General features: G+C 50.6%; 1 protein-coding gene across 9 annotated transcripts in view; it reads left to right on the forward strand.

Annotated features, from left to right (window-relative positions):
* Positions 1 to 17,194, forward strand: part of sipa1l3 (signal-induced proliferation-associated 1 like 3) — a 59,062-nt gene extending 41,868 nt beyond the window's left edge. For 5 of the 9 annotated variants that reach the window (XM_076990278.1, XM_076990288.1, XM_076990270.1 and 2 more), the window contains 15 exons: positions 241 to 820; positions 931 to 1,205; positions 2,776 to 2,844; positions 6,274 to 6,501; positions 6,670 to 6,846; positions 8,909 to 9,030; positions 9,932 to 10,044; positions 10,221 to 10,651; positions 11,081 to 11,308; positions 11,392 to 11,557; positions 13,485 to 13,677; positions 13,857 to 14,009; positions 14,560 to 14,686; positions 15,773 to 15,854; positions 16,111 to 17,193. In XM_076990278.1, coding sequence (XP_076846393.1) covers positions 241 to 820; positions 931 to 1,205; positions 2,776 to 2,844; positions 6,274 to 6,501; positions 6,670 to 6,846; positions 8,909 to 9,030; positions 9,932 to 10,044; positions 10,221 to 10,651; positions 11,081 to 11,308; positions 11,392 to 11,557; positions 13,485 to 13,677; positions 13,857 to 14,009; positions 14,560 to 14,686; positions 15,773 to 15,854; positions 16,111 to 16,239 — 3,073 coding nt within the window. In that variant the 3' untranslated portion in view covers positions 16,240 to 17,193. Of the gene's footprint in view, positions 1 to 240; positions 821 to 930; positions 1,206 to 2,775; positions 2,845 to 6,273; positions 6,502 to 6,669; positions 6,847 to 8,908; positions 9,031 to 9,931; positions 10,045 to 10,220; positions 10,652 to 11,080; positions 11,309 to 11,391; positions 11,558 to 13,484; positions 13,678 to 13,856; positions 14,010 to 14,559; positions 14,687 to 15,772; positions 15,855 to 16,110 lie in introns of all 9 variants that reach the window. The other 4 variants (XM_076990312.1, XM_076990341.1, XM_076990331.1 and 1 more) reach the window with 4 other exon arrangements.
* The last annotated feature ends 247 nt before the right edge of the window (positions 17,195 to 17,441 follow it).

Here is a 17,441-nt window from a genome sequence, read left to right on the forward strand (position 1 = left end):
CCCTGACGGCAGTTGCCGTGGATACCACACATTACCTTGGCAGTCTTTTTTTCCCTTTTTTTCTGTGCTTCATAAATTTGGCAGTTGAGTGTCAGAGGCATTTTTACTAGATGTCACTAGTCTTTTTAACTGGTTCACCTAATGAGCACTGTCCTCACACTGTTTTCTCTCTCTCTTGCTCTCTCTCTCTCTCTCTCTCTCTCTCTCTCTCTCTCTCCCTCCTCCGGGAACCTTTGGCAGTGTTGCCGTGACGCGCATGAAGGACGTCCCGCCCTTCGGCCCGCCCCTGCCCCCCGGCGGCGTCGCCTTCCGCGACCCGTCCGCCTTCCGCGCCTTCCTGCTGGCCAAGGTGATCAACGCGGAGAACGCGGCACACAAGTCGGAGAAGTTCCACGCCATGGCCACTCGCACGAGGCAGGGCTACCTGCGCGACCTGGCCGAGAACTGCGTCAGCTCCACGCCCATCGACACCGCCGGCAGAATCATGATCCTGCTGGGCTCCAAGCGCCGCGAGAGGGTGCGGGCCCGCGAGGGGGCGGAGCTGGGCGCGGCGGGGGCGGTTGCCTGGCGCGTGGTGGCCCAGGACTTCGGCGGGGGCGCCTCCGAGCTGCCGTGCGCGCTGGCCGTCTCCGGAGAGTACGTGGTGCTGGCGGACCGCTCCACCAAGGAGGTGGTGTTCAACTGCTTCTGCGCCGACGTCATCGGCTGGACGGCCGAGAGGCTGGCCCTGAAGATCTACTACGGGCGGGGCGACCACGTGGCGGTGCGTGTGCCCGAGGGAGGGGCCCAGGATGTCAGAGAGGTGGTCCAGAGGTTGAAGGTACACCGAAGCTCTCAGAAACCCAGCTTTCCATCACTCTACATTCTTCTCGCGAGACGGGCGCCTCCCACAAACACGCGTTAACGCCCTCTTGAACCCGCCCCTCCCAGGCGCTGACCGTTGGTTGCGAGACGGTCGACATGACGCTGAGGCGGAACGGCCTGGGCCAGCTGGGCTTCCACGTGCGTCTGGACGGCACCGTCTCCGAGGTGGAGGAGTACGGCTTCGCCTGGCAGGCGGGGCTCCGGCAGGGCAGCCGTCTGGTGGAGATCTGCAAGGTGGCCGCGGTCACGCTCACCCACGAGCAGATGATCGACCTGCTGCGCACGTCCGTCACGGTCAAGGTGGTCATCATCCCGCCCTTCGAGGACGGCGGGGCACGCAGGTGAGCCAACTGAAACGCCTCGAGCGAACTCTGCGAAGTATTGGGATAATAGCCGATCCGCTAACGAAAACGAGGCCCTGCTACGCGGAGCTGCCCGAGAAGATCTGGGTCGGCCGGGTGGACCGTGGCGTGAAGAGGAGCCCCGGAAAGGCGCGTTAGTACTGAGCTTCGCATACTGATGATCTTTGACTGCGATTTCTTCACAACGTAGTCAGTACGGTCGGAATGGATTAGATCAGGGGTGCTCATTACGTCGATCGCGATCGACCGGTCGATCGCGAAGGAAGTGTCGGTCGATCGCGAAGGAATGTGCGTAGATCGCGTCACATAAAATAGTAGTAGATGAAGCATCTGCACTGACGGTTGTATTTTGATTGACATTCACGGTAGCCAATCTGCAATCCACTCAACAAATTACGTTCGCCACCCCCCCCCCCCCCCCCCCCGCTCAACAAATTACGTTCGCCAACACCCCGGTAGATCTTTCTGACTTGGTCATCTTATAAGTAGCTCGCAAGCTGAAAACTGTGGGCACCCCTGGATTAGATGTTACTGAGAAATGGGCAAAGTCCTTGTCGTCATTAGTCCTGGCCTGTTCTCTCTGGCGCATACGTGCACACGCTCTCACACACCAGATTTTGAGACAGTAGGCAGACGCTCGAGTTCTCGGGGGAGCAGTGAGTGGGAGTGTTGGAGAGAGCTAGGGGAGACAGGAATGGAGAAAAGTGTGAAAAGAAGAGGGATGAATAGGAGAGAGATGAAGTTGTTTAAAGATGAAGCTGTTTAAAGAGGAGAGGGGAAGGAAACTGATTAAAAGTGGTACACAGATGCACGTCATTACTTGTAGCTGCGCCTGCATCTTTACCAGCGTCTGTATTCAGCGTCTTGGCGCTTCCCTTGCGCACGTACACACACACACACACACAGATGCACACACAGTGTGAATATGGAGTCTGTGCAGTACTTAAAGCATGTAATCATGGGTCCGTTCTGCTGAAGGGTCTTTACAGACCCTAATTACGTCGCCACGGCGATGATGATGCCTTCCCCAGCCATACAGGGTTAGCGTAGCAGTTTAATTACACAACTGAACTCCTTTGAAATTCCCCCTCTTCCTGTCCCGCCCCAAAATCCACACACACTCTGTAACACACACACACACACACACACACACACACCTATGATGACAGCACCAACCAAAATGTGGTTTTGAACGACGTGTTAATGGGATGGTTCCCCTGTCCCGCTCTCTCTCGTCCTGCAGCTGGTGGGGTCCAGCGCTGCTGGTGTAGGTCCCACGCCTCTCTGTCCTCACACTCTCTCTGCCTCCACCTCTCCTCCCCACACACGTCATTCCCCTTGGCGTCTCTCTCTCTCACACACACACTGATAAAGAGCCTGAGGGAAACAGATTGCATGAGATTAAAGCTTGGAATCTTGGGAAACAGAAAAAAAAATGAAATAATGTGATTAATCTAAAGTGCGGTTGGTTGTGTGTGTGTGTGTGTGTGTGTGTGTGTGTGTGTGTGTGTGTGTGTGTGTGTGTGTGCGTCTGCGTCTGCGCTGGCAGAGAGCCGCAGAGGGTGGTGAGTCTGCCCATATCGGACGTGTCTGGACACCTCTTCGCTGAAAACCATAAGTAGGCGGGTGTTAAGGATTCTGCCCCTCCCCCTCGCCCGCCTCCCCTCGGTTCCCCAGGCTCCACCCCTCCCTCTCCCTCTCGGAGTGTTATTGTAGTGTAGCTGGAGGGAGCGAGGGAGAGGGAGATTAGGCGGAGCGAGAAGAAAGTGAGCGCCCACGCTGTGTGCGCGCACGCGAGACGCAAGAGTGCATGCGTGTGTGTGTGTGTGTGTGCGGGTGTCGGGGTCTCATCTGTCGTCCAGCTGTTGGGGGCAGCGGGTCGGACGGCATGCCGGCGGAGGTCTGATTCAGCCTGCTGCTCACACCCAGGTTAGTGCAGGAGGAGACGCAAGACACAAAGAGAGACGCGAGACAAGCGGCAGAGTTTGTCCCCGTGGGCACGGAGAGACGTGCGGGACGTCTGGATGGACAGACGCACGCGGCTAGACGAGCAGCTAGACGGGCGGCTAGCAGACGAAGGAAAGCTGATACGGAATTTCTACTGCTATAGCTTCATTTTATTTTGGCTTATTTCCAACTGTGGCTTTTAGTCCTTTTGATTTCTGTTCTTTGGATTCTCTTCTCTGGGATGGTACAGTGATGCATTTGAAATGTAGTCTGCCTCTGTTTGGAAACTTTTTTAAGCAAGTGATTGTTATGCTTGGCACACAGCATTCAAACGAACAGAAGAGAGGTGTTTTGCGTTTTGTGTATTTTTTTTGCAGGTTGCTGTTGGTTGAAAACATAATCCACAGAGATTTACCTGGATTGAACTGTGTGTGTGTGTGTTGCTGATCAGTGATCAGTGTATTTTGTATTAAAACAGCAGTGGGGTGAATGTGCCTCCCAACCCACTCTGGGTTTTGGGAACCTGTCCTGTCTTCATCTGGCCTCTCCTGTGGTACAATAGCATGTAATAGATAAAGCAGCTAATAAAATATGGATGCTTTCTGTGTGTCTGCTTGGTGGTGGAGTAGTGCTGATTGGTGGTGGAGTAGTGCTGATTGGTGGTAGTATAGTGTTGATTGGTGGTGGAGTGTTGATTTGTGGTGGAGTAGTGCTGGTTGGTAGTGGTGTAGTGTTGATTTGTGGTGGTGTAGTAGGGGTGTCATATCGAAATCGATCGAAATTATGTCACAATCTCGAGCCTCGAAGTCAAAAAGAGGATCGACGATCTCTCCCTCTAAGCACCCACACTACGCAAAGTAAAGCCTGGTTTAAACTAGACACGTCGCGAGTGTCTGCGCGCCGAAAATAGCGTAATATAGCGTAATCGCGGTGGCTCCGCCCGTGCGCGCTGGCGATTCACAAGGTCGTGCACCTCTCGAATTTTGTAACTTCACGCGCGCCGCGCTTCAGCACAATTAACCAAGTCATGTTTTCTGGGCTCATACACCTTTAGAAGGTGGAATTAAAGCACCTAATTAAGTTTAATATTTATACATATACTCGTAATGATTCGAAATAATTCGCTTTTTCATCAGATTATTTAATGGTTGTTTATTTTCAAAACACCCAATCTTGAACATCTTCACGTTCTCTCATGTTTCGTCGTGGAATTACAAGAGGCTCGTATTTGTTAACGTATCAACGAATCAACACTACACCACCACAAATCAACACTACACAACTGTTCAGTCAGACAGATATTTGTTGTGAAACGAAGTAGTTACACTTTCAAGCATGTTCAAGTACTAAATTCCAGCACTTTTCAAACCTGGAACACAATGCAACATTAATTTTCGTCAGGTAAATGTTCCTTCCCCTGTTTTTGAGGGGTGTTTCTTTATACTACCACATATCGTTTCAGAGAACACTGTACAGAATATAAACGCCTCGTGCTCTCTGTCTGAGATTTTTTATTATTACATTTTTTTTGCTGATGCAGGTCCAGCGTGGCACGTGCCAGTGATTATGCCTCGGCGTGCCATAGGTTGCCGACCCCTGCCATAGAATAATCTAAAACTGGCATAGGCCTCTCTGCTGTAAATCGAGAATCGAATCGAATCGTGACCCTAAAATCGGAAATACAATCGAATCGAGGATTTAGAGAATCGTGACACCCCTATGGTGTAGTGTTGATTTGTGGTGGTATAGTGTTGGTTGATGGTGTTGTAGTGCTGGTTGGTGGTAGTGTAGTGTTGATTTGTGGTGGTGTAGTGCTGGTTGATGGTGATTAGGGTTGCAGCGGTAACCGGTTTTCACGGTATACCAGCGGAGAAACTGACCCGCGCATGCGCAACTCCGCTCCGGTTCAGCTACTCAGCACACAGCAGTGAGAATGGCAGAAACAAATTTTTTAACAAAAAAAAGGCTAAACTAAAATCAGCGGCGCAATGAACAAAGTCATGTTTGCAGGGTTCATACACCTTTATAAGGTGGAATTCAAGCACTTGTACGTCACTTTCAAGGTTCATTTCAATATTTCCCAGCACGTTAAACTTAATTAAGTTAAATATTTATACATGTACTCAAAATGATTTGAACTGATTGAAGGTGGTGTAGTGTTGATTTGTGGTGGTGTAGTGTTGATTTGTGGTGGTGTAGTGCTGATTTGTGGTGGTGTAGTGCTGGTTGATGGTGGTGTAGTGCTGGTTGATGGTGGTGTAGTGCTGATTTGTGGTGGTGTAGTGCTGGTTGATGGTGGTGTAGTGCTGGTTGATGGTGGTGTAGTGCTGGTTGGTGGTGGTGTAGTGTTGATTTGTGGTGGCGTAGTGCTGATTTTTGGTGGTGTAGTGCATTGAGTGGTTGCAGTATTGAAATGTTGTTAGGCCCTAGTTAAGTGCATGACCCACAGAGTCTCCCCTGGGACAACAACTCCATTCCTTCTCACACACACACACACACACTCACACACACACACACTCACACACACACACACACACACACACACACACAACATTCCAGGATGACAAACTTCAGTCAGTCATCCTGCCTAATTAACATGGGCACTAAGTGCGTTTTCCACCTGGGCTTTCTGCAGTTGTCACCAGGGCTGCTGTAACCATGGGGACGACCCACGTGGGGACGGCGTGCGCTAGTGTGGGTGCTCTCTTCAGGGCCTGGCACCAGACTGTCCCACACAGGTGCCAGCCCTTCTAAGAGCATCCGGACATGGAGGACCCCCCCCAGTCAGACATCTGACTCCAGTTACCAGCAGTCAGCGGATAACGATACTCAAGATGTGTGCCTGGAGCATCTGCCGCACGTTCCAGCACTGAGGGCTTGAGACGTAGGGGACCTGGTATTTAGGGGACCTGGTATTTAGGGGCGTTGGTGCAGTGCTGGGGGGGGTTGATGGTCATAGTCATGGCTCGGTCCTGACTGACAGGATCTACATGGTGGATCAGCAATTGGTATTCACACCAGATTTGGTTTTCGCTGCAAAACCTCCTTGTGTGTGTGTGTGTGTGTGTGTGTGTGTGTGTGTGTGTGTGTGTGTGTTTAGGGGCTGCACTGAGGACTTCGAGATGAAGACTCTGGAGACGGCGGGGGAAGCGGAGCCCGTGGCAGCCATCTACCGCTCTAGCCAGCGCAGTCCGGCGTGGCGCTGGGACAGCCCTCCCACGGCACACGGCAACGCCTCATCCCAGCGCTGGACCCCCCCGGGTGGCCGCACACACAAGGCCCTGGTGCCTGTCGTCTACCGCGAACCCCAACTTATTCCTACCAAGAGGTCAGACTCGAAGCAGCAACAGTACGATTGCGCCTCCAGATATTTCAGCCAGGCCGTGTTGACTCTTGCGCGATTGTGCGTTCGTGTGAGCGGCCGTGTTGTTCTTCCTGGTTTCTTCAACTTCCTCTCTGCGCTTCTCACCAGCCAGTGTGTCTCCCTCTGCCTCAGGCCCGTCAGTTACCCCGAGAACCAATACAGCGTCTCTCCAGTAGGGGGCGACAGAGCGCTGCCGTACCGCAACCCGTCGGCCAGTTTCTCGAGCCCCAGTTCAAGCCTCGGCCCCGCAGTGCTGGGGGTCCCGGGTCTGAGTGGCCCCTTCCTGCGCTACAAGCCCTCCCCAGACAGGCAAGCCACCCTCTTCACCTCCTGAGCCAAAAGCTCACCTAGCGTGTCTTAACCCCTGGGTAGCAGCAAGCCCGAAAAAACACAGTAACCCCCCTCCCCCTTCCTTTCCCCCCGATGAGGGAGAACCACAGGGTATGAAATCCGAGAAATGGATCGTTGGGGGTGTGCAGACAATTTAAGGAGTAATTGTGATGAGTATGATGTCAAACATGTAGTTGTGTGTGTGTGCGCGTGTGCACGTGTGGGTGGGTGTATGTACTGGCAAGACAAATAGTGGTGACTAATCCCTTAGACTTGCAGCCATTGTCTCCACATGTGTGCATACACGCGCGCACACACAGGTGAGATGGGGGTTAAAGCGTGTACAGACATTTGCAGACTGATTTGTGTGTGTTTGTGTTTGCGTGCCGCCCTGTTGAACAGGAGAAACATGTTCTCTGAGATCACCAGGAAATAAAATAACCGTTAAAATACAATGTAGCTGTTAGTGTTCAACTGGTAGTAATTATGTACTTGACAGTTTGTGGCGATAATTAGGGGTTATGCACGTTTTCAGTTGTTGTCATTTCATACATTTGTGGTTGTTAAGAAAACGAAGGCCTTGATTAGTACGTACTGGTTTCTAGCGTAGGAGAGCACTTTTCAAAATGGCTTCCGCATTGCAAATTTGCACTCTTCAAATATTCATGGAAACTGCAGAAGGGGGCAGGAGAATTCTCCAGCTCAGGCTGTGTGCTGCAGTAAGGGGAGACTCCTCGTCCCACACGCTGGACTCCTCGTCCCACACGCTGGACTCCTCGTCCCACACGCTGGACTCCTCGTCCCACACGCTGGACTCCTCGCTCCAACACGCTGGACTCCTCGTCCCACACGCTGGACTCCTCGTCCCACACGCTGGACTCCTCGTCCCACACGCTGGACTCCTCGTCCCACACGCTGGACTCCTCGTCCCACACGCTGGACTCCTCGCTCCAACACGCTGGACTCCTCGCTCCAACACGCTGGACTCCTCGTCCCACACGCTGGACTCCTCGTCCCACACGCTGGACTCCTCGTCCCACACGCTGGACTCCTCGTCCCACACGCTGGACTCCTCGTCCCACACGCTGGACTCCTCGTCCCACACGCTGGACTCCTCGCTCCAACACGCTGGACTCCTCGTCCCACACTCTGGACTCCTCGTCCCACACGCTGGACTCCTCGTCCCACACGCTGGACTCCTCGTCCCAACACGCTGGACTCCTCGCTCCAACACGCTGGACTCCTCGCTCCAACACGCTGGACTCCTCGCTCCAACACTCTGGACTCCTCGCTCCAACACGCTGGACTCCTCGCTCCAACACGCTGGACTCCTCGTCCCACACGCTGGACTCCTCGTCCCACACGCTGGACTCCTCGTCCCACACGCTGGACTCCTCGCTCCAACACGCTGGACTCCTCGCTCCAACACGCTGGACTCCTCGCTCCCACACGCTGGACTCCTCGCTCCCACACGCTGGACTCCTCGCTCCAACACGCTGGACTCCTCGCTCCAACACGCTGGACTCCTCGCTCCAACACGCTGGACTCCTCGTCCCACACGCTGGACTCCTCGTCCCACACGCTGGACTCCTCGTCCTGTTTGTCTTATGTTCTGACACTTAAGTTGCCACGCTTCCTTGTCCTTATACTGCACGTCCACACTGCACACTTAACAGTAGAGCTGTTGCTTGAAGTGTGTTGAGAGCCACTAGAGTTGTGGTCTCTGGAGAGCTGGCCACACACACACACGCACACATACACTCTGTGAAAGAAGGGAGAGAGAAGTTTTATTTATTTACAAACATCTGGTTCCTCAGAGTGTCCACTTACTTCGTGCAGCAGGTCCTCACCTAAAGACCAAGAGGCAGGAGGCCTCCGTACATTCACATAAACACGCGGGCTTGGGCTTCATATCAGCGCTGGAGTCCAGTGTCTGCTCCCAGTGTTATTATAGAGTCAACACATGAGGTTGTTGGAGAGGGTCCAATGTGCCATAAGTGTTTCTCAGTGTGTGTGTGTGTGTGTGTGTGTGTGTGTGTAGGTTTGGCTCGGGCCCTCGATCTCTCCAGCCTTATGAAGCTCATCTGACCCTGGATATCTCCAGCGGAGATTCATCATCTGGTTTCACCAGCCAGGAGAGCACGATGGAGCGCAGTAAAACAGGTACACACACTAACACTACTGATGCAGTAGCCATGTATACGCATTATCACACCATGCACATAACTAATTCTCAGATCACAGAATTGGTTTTGTGTCTTTTACTGAAGTGTGTTTCTGCTGCCCTCTGCTGGTTATGTGAAGTACTTTCCAGACGTAAACTGAGAAACAGGGTCCAGTTAGCTCATCATTAGAAAGTAACGACCCAAATTTAAAAAAGCAATATATGTTTAATTATTCTAAAATCTAGTTTCAAAACTATTGTTACTAAAATGTAAAAAAATATAAACGTGCCATATTTGTTAATTGTGATTTTTCACCGCAATCGAATTTTGTCATCTGCATTTACCCATCTGTGCAGTTAGAACACACACACACACACTAGTGATTACTAGGGGGCTGTGGATCACATGTGCCCAGAGCGGTGGGCAGCCCTAGCCCGGCGCCCGGGGAGCAGTTGGGGTTAGGTGCCCTTGCTCAAGGGTACCTCAGTCATGGCCTCAGGTCTGGGAATCGAACCCACGACCCTCCGGTCACAAGACCAGTTCCCTACCATCAGACCAGTGCTATGTTTTAGTACTTGTACTACTTCCAAATAAAAAGTCCGTAGCAAAAGAAAAATAAATATATCAAAAGAGAAAAAGAATTCCCGTGTGTCTGAGGGCTTTGTTTTTCCTTTGATGTTGCTACAGTTACTGTGTGTGTGTTGTGTGTGTGTGTGTTGTGTGTGTGTGTGTGTTGTGTGTGTGTGTGTGTTGTGTGTGTGTGTGTGTGTGTGTTGTGTGTGTTGTGTGTGTTGTGTGTGTGTGTGTGTGTGTGTGTGTGTGTGTGTGTGTGTGTGTGTTGTGTGTGTGTGGTGTGTGTGTTGTGTGTGTTGTGTGTGTGTGTGTTTTGTGACTTACAGAGCCCATGTGGCATGTCCCAGCTTCGTCTCGCAGTGTGTCAACAGGCGGAGCCCAGAGACGACAGACTCGTCAGGACATGCAGGGGAAGGACTCGCCTAACCGACATTCAAAGGTGAGAGGTCACCCTCGTTACCATAGCAATAACATGGCCACCATCTTTAAAGATTATCTATAAGAGCATGTATCTGCTAAATTGACACATATATATTCTCTCTCTCTCTCGCTCGCTCGCTCGCTCCCTCTCTCGCTCTCTCTCCCTCCCTTTCTCTCTCTCTCTCTCTTTCTCAGGGTGAGGCTCAGTACTCCAGTCACTCCAGCAGTAACACCCTCTCCAGTAACGCCTCCAGCAGCCACAGTGACGAGCGCTGGTTTGACGGGGTCGGCACCGGCCCCTCCGGCGCCCTGAGCGACCCCTCTGACCCCGACCCCGACCCCATGAGCAAGGGCGGCTCCAGCGACAGCGGCATAGACGCCTCTGCGCTCTCCGCGCCCAGCGGCAAGGCCACCAGGCCGAGCCGTAGCAACGCAGGCACCCCCCGCAAGACTCTCCACGGCAGCGGCCTGCAGGAACTCTCCTCCTCCGCACCTTGGCCAGGGGGGGAGGGCCGTGGGAGGGAGTCGTCGCCCGTGACGCCCGCCTCGGCCAATCAGAGCAAGAGTGGCCGCACGCGCCCCTTCCACCAGCCCGGACAGACCGGGGCAGATGGCTTCAAACAGAGGTGAGGGCAGGGTCTCCTTCATTCTGAGGATTAAAGGAGAGATGGTGTTTCAGTTTTCAGGTGGATACACACAACGACTGTAGAAACATACATACTACACAGAGTGGTGGTGAAGACAGTTGGATGAAGTCCGATGCAGAAATGGAGAGCTGAAATAGATCAAATGTTCATTTTAAAACGTTAAAATGATCCTGGCTTGGACGTAGTGGCATTGTGTTATGAGCAGTGTTCTTGTTTTAACCTGTTGTTCAACAGTTTTAATGTTTTCACTAATATATCCTGTGTCTTCTGAGTCGTGCAGGATGTGATTTAGATTTTTTTTTTTAAGCTTTAAGCTTTCAATACTGTGAGCAGATGGCAGATACATGCATGTTTATGTATGCGTGTGTGTGTGTGTGTGTGTGTGTGTGTGTGTGTGCGCGCGCGCAGAGCTTGCTATACCCCTCAAAGCTACAAGACTCCTGCTGTGGCTGATAAGCCCAAACCTTTTAGAGCTTCCACAACCACACCCACTTCAGGCTCCGCCCAGCTGTCTAGCTCCGCCCCCAAGTCCTTATATGGTAAAAGCAAGTCAGGCGCCTGGCCCCAGGAAGAGAGCAGCCCAGTGGCCATCAGCTGTGGCTCCAGTACACCAGACAGCAACGGCAGCAAGTGTGTGTGAGTGGCTCTGTTCACACGCGCCTCTGGAGGGGTTGGGGCTCTGCACACTCATTCTGAGGTGTGTGGGTGTGTGTCTACAGACAGGTGGACGTGAACAGTAAGAACGTGTTTGGGCAGCCGCGTCTGAGGGCCTCTCTGAGGGACCTGCGCTCCCCCCGCCGACCCCCCCACAAGAGCACCATCGAGGACGACCTGAAGAAACTGATCATCATGGACAACCCTGCAGAGACGCTGCAGCAGGAGTCTGTGAGTTACACACACACATGGCCAAAAGTTTTGGAATGACACAAATATTATATTTTCACAGGATCTGCTGCCCTCTGGTTTTTGTGTGTTTGTCAGATGTTTTTATCACATACAGAAATATAATTGCAATCATATTATGAGTAACAAAAGCTTTTATTGACAGTTAGAATGAGTTAATGCAGCAAGTCAATATTTGCAGTGTTGACCCTTGAGAATTTGCAGTGTTGACCTTTGCAATTCTCCGTGGCATTCTCTCAATCAACTTCTGGACCAAATCCTGACCGATAACAGGCCACTCTTGCACTGTCAATGCTTGCATTTTGTCAGAATGTGTTGGTTTTTGTTTGTCCACTCGTCTCTTGATGATTGACCACAAGTTCTCAATGGGATTAAGATCTGGGGAGTTTCCAGGCCATGGACCCAAAATCTCTGTTTTGTTCCCTGAGCCATTTAGTCATCACCTTTGCTTTATGGCAAGGTGCTCCATCATGCTGGAAACGACATTGTTGATCACCAAACTGCTTTTGGGTGGTTGGGAGAAGTTGCTCTCGGAGGACATTCTGGTACCATTCTTTATTCATGGCTGTGTTGGCTTGGCTGAGAAGCCACCACACACATGAATGGTTTCAGGATGCTTTACAGTTGGCATGAGACAAGACTGGTGGTAGCGCTCACCTCGTCTTCTCCGAACAAGCTGTTTTCCAGATGTCCCAAACAATCGGAAAGGGGATTCATCAGAGAAAGTGACTTTACCCCAGTCCTCAGCAGTCCACTCCCTGTACCTTTTGCAGAATATCAGTCTGTCCCTGATGTTTTTCTGGAGAGAAGTGGCTTCTTTGCTGCCCTCCTTGAGACCAGGCCTTGCTCCAAGAGTCTCCGCCTCACAGTGCATGCAGATGCACTCACACCTGCCTGCTGCCATTCCTGAGCAAGCTCTGCACTGCTGGTAGCCCGATCCCGCAGCTGAAACACTTTTAAGAGACGGTCCTGGCGCTTGCTGGTCTTTCTTGGGCGCCCTGGAGCTTTTTTGGCAACAATGAAACCTCTCTCCTTGAAGTTCTTGATGCGATAGATTGTTGACTGAAGTGCGATCTTTCTAGCTGCGATACTCTTCCCTGTTAGGCCATGTTTGTGCAGTGCAATGATTACTGCATGTGTTTCTTTAGAGATAACCATGGTTAACAGAAGAGAAACAATGATGCCAAGCACCAGCCTCCTTTTAAAGTGTCCAGTGGTGTCATTCTTACTTAATCATGACAGATTGATCTCCAGCCCTGTCCTCATCGACACCCACACCTGTGTTAATGGAGCAATCACTGAAACGATGTTAGCTGGTCCTTTTAAGGCAGGGCTGCAATGAAGTTGAAATGTGTTTTGGGGGATAAAGTTCATTTTCTAGGCAAATATTGACTTTGCAAGGAATTGCTGTTAAGCTGATCACTCTTAACAATATTTATTAACAGTAATTAATAACATTCTGGAGTATATGCAAATTACCATTATAAAAACTGAAGCAGTAGAATTTGTAAAAATTAATATTTGTATCATTCTCAAAACTTTTGGCCATGACTGTACTGTTGCAGTAGCCATGTATACGCATTATCACACCATGCACATAACTAATTCTCAGATCTCAGAATTGGTTTTGTGTCTTACTGAAGTGTGTTTCTGCTGCCCTCTGCTGGTTATGTGAAGTACTTTCCAGACGTAAACTGAGGAACAGGGTCCAGTTAGCTCATCATTAGAAAATAACAACCCAAATTTAAGAAAGCAATATATGTTTAATTACACTCACACTCGTACAGATAAACCACAAATGACCCTTATAATTGAAGGAACATAACACACTAAAGCACCATATGTGTATGTGTGTATTTGTAACCCTTTGTGTGTGTGTGTGTGTGTGTGTGTGTGTGTGTGTGTGTAGTCCCCTCGGAGGACCCTCCATCGCACCTTCTCAGACGAGAGTTTGTGCAGTGGCCGTAGAGACAGTACCTACGCCAACACGCCGCTGTTTGATGGCACGGCGCCGCCCAGTGACCTGCTCTTCACCTGCACCCTGCCCACCCGTCGCCATGGCCACGGCTCCAGCCAGGGGGGCCTGCTTCCCAATAAGAAAGGTGAGACGTCCGCACGTGTGTGCTGGACACACACCTCCAGGGTCTGGGTTACAGTCAGGTGCAGCCATAACATACCAGTACAGTAATGGTTCAATGAAGATCTCCTAATAGTACTAACACAAAGCTGTGTGTGTGTGTGTGTGTGTGTGTGTGTGTGTGTGTGTGTGTGTGTATACCAGTGCCTGCGTTGTCTGCGTCTGAGCTCTCTCTGACAGAGGTGAGGGATAAGGTACCCCCCTTGCGGAGGCTTGACCCGGGTCTCATGCCCCTGCCTGACACTGCCACCGGCCTGGAGTGGGCCAGCCTCGTCAATGCCGCCAAAGCCTACGAGGGTGAGGGTGTGTGTGTGTGTCTGCGTCTGCCAGCCATTCTTCTGATCTTCTGAGTGTATACACGCATGGTCCAGTTCACCAACACGTCTGTGTAGTCTGTTATCTGACACTGGGAGAATGATTCCAGCAGAAGAGCCTGTGAACACACACACTGGCCACTAAAGCCCAGAAGGGTGCTATGGTACCCAGCGGGCTGGTACCTGATTCTGGGCATCAAGCTCACACAGGCCCACAGAGTGTGTCGGGGAGTGAGCTGCTGGAACAGAAAGGGGTTTTAAATATTTGACCTTTTAAGCTGAAGAGGGGATACATATATGAGGGGGTATAATGACACTGTGGAAAGAACAAATAATGAGATGAAAATAGTGACAGAGTTGAACAGAAAATTTTTAACAATAGGTTTTATTTAATTAGCTAAACGAAACCTTCCCCTTTGATTACTGAGGTTAGGATCATATGTAGATACATTATTCATCATCACACATTGTTGTAAGTCATGGGAAATACCCTGCTAAGGTCATAATGTGTGTGTGTGTGTGTGTGTTAACAGTGCAGAGAGCGGTGTCCCTCTTCTCGCTGTCCGAGCCCCCAGTGGGAGGGGCTGAACTGAGGCCTGTTCTGAGTCCCGTGCCCTTCCACACCCCCCAGACGCCTCGTGCCACGCCTACTTTCAGCACGTAATTATTAGACGCTCGGAGAACATGCCACTCAACGCTGACTAGACACGCATCTCAAACACCACACGATAAAATATATACATGTTCTTCAAGTCTGCTTTTACATCACAGTCCATACGTTTAGTTGTCTAAATCATATACCGTATGCAGGCCCGTTGACAGTCTTGCTGGGGCCCGGGACAAGAAAGATTCATGTACCCCCCCCCCCCCCCCCCAGCGCGAGGGTTCGCGCGAAAATGACGTAATCGCAGTGGCTCCACCCGTGCGCGAGAGTCTCGCGCGCTGTCGGTTCGCGAGGTCGTACACCTCTCGAATTTTGTAACTTCGCGCGCGCCGCGCTTCAGCGCAATGAACAAAGTCATGTTTGTAGGGTTCATATACCTTTATAAGGTGGAATTAAACGTCACTTTAAAGGTCCATTTCAATATTTTCCAGCACGTTAAACTTAATTAAGTTAAATATTTATACATATACTCGAAATAATTCGCTTTTTATCACATTATTTAATGGTTGTTTATTTTCAAAACGCCCAATCTTAACGTCTTCACGAGAACTGTTCAGTCAGACAGCTATTTGTTGTGAAACGAAGTAGTTACAATTTCAAGCATTTTCAAGTACTTTACCCTAAATTCCAGCACTTTTCAAACCTGGAACACAATGCAACTTTAAAATTCGTCAGGTAAATGTTTTTCCTTTCTTTTCTGCGCTCCAAATTTCTGTATTTACTTTAACTATCCACCACTGTATTTCCCGCTGTTGGGCGGATACTGGCCGGCTACAGTCGGTGCTGGATCAAACCATTTTCCAGTGGGAGGCGGGGGTGTATACACTTAATGGAAAATATGCAGATAGGTAAAAAACATATATATTTGAGCCATTGAGCTTATTATGAGTACATAATTTTATATTAATGAAAGATTTCAAGATTATTAAAAAATTATAGACTTTAAATAAAAAATAAATTGCTGGGCTCTTTGATGGGCCCCCCTGGCCCTAGGGCCCGGGACAACAGACCCGGTTGTCCCCCCCTGTCGACGGGGCTGACCGTATGTAGGTTCTGACAGATTCTGTGTGTGTGTGTGTTAGGGAGGAGCTTTCCGGTGACCTGTCTGGTCGGCTCCATCACCTGGAGGTCATGCTGAGGCAGCTTAATAATGACCTGGAGAAGGTGAGCTCCACCCAGCCCTCCTCCACCCTCACCGCCTCAGTCACACCGCTTGCTCTGTAGTCCGCCACATCATACACATCCTAACTCCCCCCTCCCCACCCCCTCTCCACCCCTCACCCCCACCCCCTCTCCACCCCTCCTCCACCAACCCCTCTCCACCCCTCACCCCCACCCCCTCTCCACCCCTCCTCCACCAACCCCTCTCCACCCCTCACCCTCACCCCCTCTCCACCTTCCTCCTGTCCCGCCCTTTCAGGAGAAGAAGGACAAGGTGGCGTTGTTGGCCGAGATGGCCCACCTGAGAGAGAACAACCAGCGGCTGCAGGAGGAGTCGCACCTCACCAGCGAGCAGCTCCGCAAGCTCCTCTCCTCGGACAGGAAGTGACCTCCCTCCCTCTCTCCCTCCCTCTCTCTCGGTGATGGGGGTAGGGGCGACCAGAGGACGCTCGTGGCTGCTCCTGTTGTCTTTGTTACTGTGGCATATTTTGTACAGCATGCTCACACAAACTGTACCCACAATGCCCCTCACACAAACCGTACCCACAATGCCCCTCGTCTCACCACTCTCCTCCGCCATGGGGGCGGCGCAACCAGCCTCTCCCAACACACTGCTGAGCGCTGAGGCTGTCCGAGACGAAGGGAGAAGAAAAGGATGAATGCTGAATGAGAAAGGTGGACCGAGGTTTCTCGAGTCTTCCTGCAACCTGTCCAACACGAGGTCTTGTACTGGAAGAGGAGACGTAGTGATCACCTTTATTTTTAGAACTCGTGCAAAAATCTCGAGTCTCGAGTCCTCGTGTGAAAAAGAGCAAAACCTTCAGTGAAGGGAGCACTATGAAGACATTCCCTTTGAAGCTGTAACTCTGCTAGTGCTTAATTTCCTCGATTTCTCTCTCTCTCGTGTGTGTGTGTGTGTGTGTGTGTGTGTGTGTGTGTGTGTTCGTGTGTGTGTGTGTTCGTGTGTGTGTGTGTTCGTGTGTGTGTGTGTTCGTGTGTGTTCGTGTGTGTTCGTGTGTGTTCGTGTGTGTTCGTGTGTGTGTGTGTGTGTGTGTGTGTGTGTGTGTGTGTTCAATGGACAGGAGTCTTAAAACGCTCAGAGGACACCAAACATGAGCCAGTTGAACTGAGAGATATACAGACTGTGCAGCTAGCATTCAGAGAGGCCTATTACTGTACATTCAGCTCTTCAGCCAAAAAGAGTGAGAGATTTGATCCTGTCTTGAGACTATGTTTCCCAGCATGCACTGTGGAGCGTGCCAAGGGAAAACATGGTACTGTAGTTTTAAAATGTGGTACAATTCTCTTGGACTAACTCACATTATATATATATATATATATATATATATATATATATATATATATATATATATATATATATATATATATATATATATAATTTATATTTAAGTATGAAATATGAATCTATGTAACAATCGGTGCAGGTACATACTCAAAGTTGTAATGTTTTTAACTCATCGGAGAATCAGCTGCTGGTATACTTTGATCACAAAAAGCAGTCTGTTGTCTACCTTACTAATGTGCTGCAGTCAGTGATTATGAACAGATTCTTCATTGTCTGTACTTAGG

The sequence above is a fragment of the Brachyhypopomus gauderio genome, chromosome 2 (assembly GCF_052324685.1).
Source record: "Brachyhypopomus gauderio isolate BG-103 chromosome 2, BGAUD_0.2, whole genome shotgun sequence".
In the NCBI taxonomy this organism is placed as follows: Eukaryota; Metazoa; Chordata; class Actinopteri; order Gymnotiformes; family Hypopomidae; genus Brachyhypopomus; species Brachyhypopomus gauderio.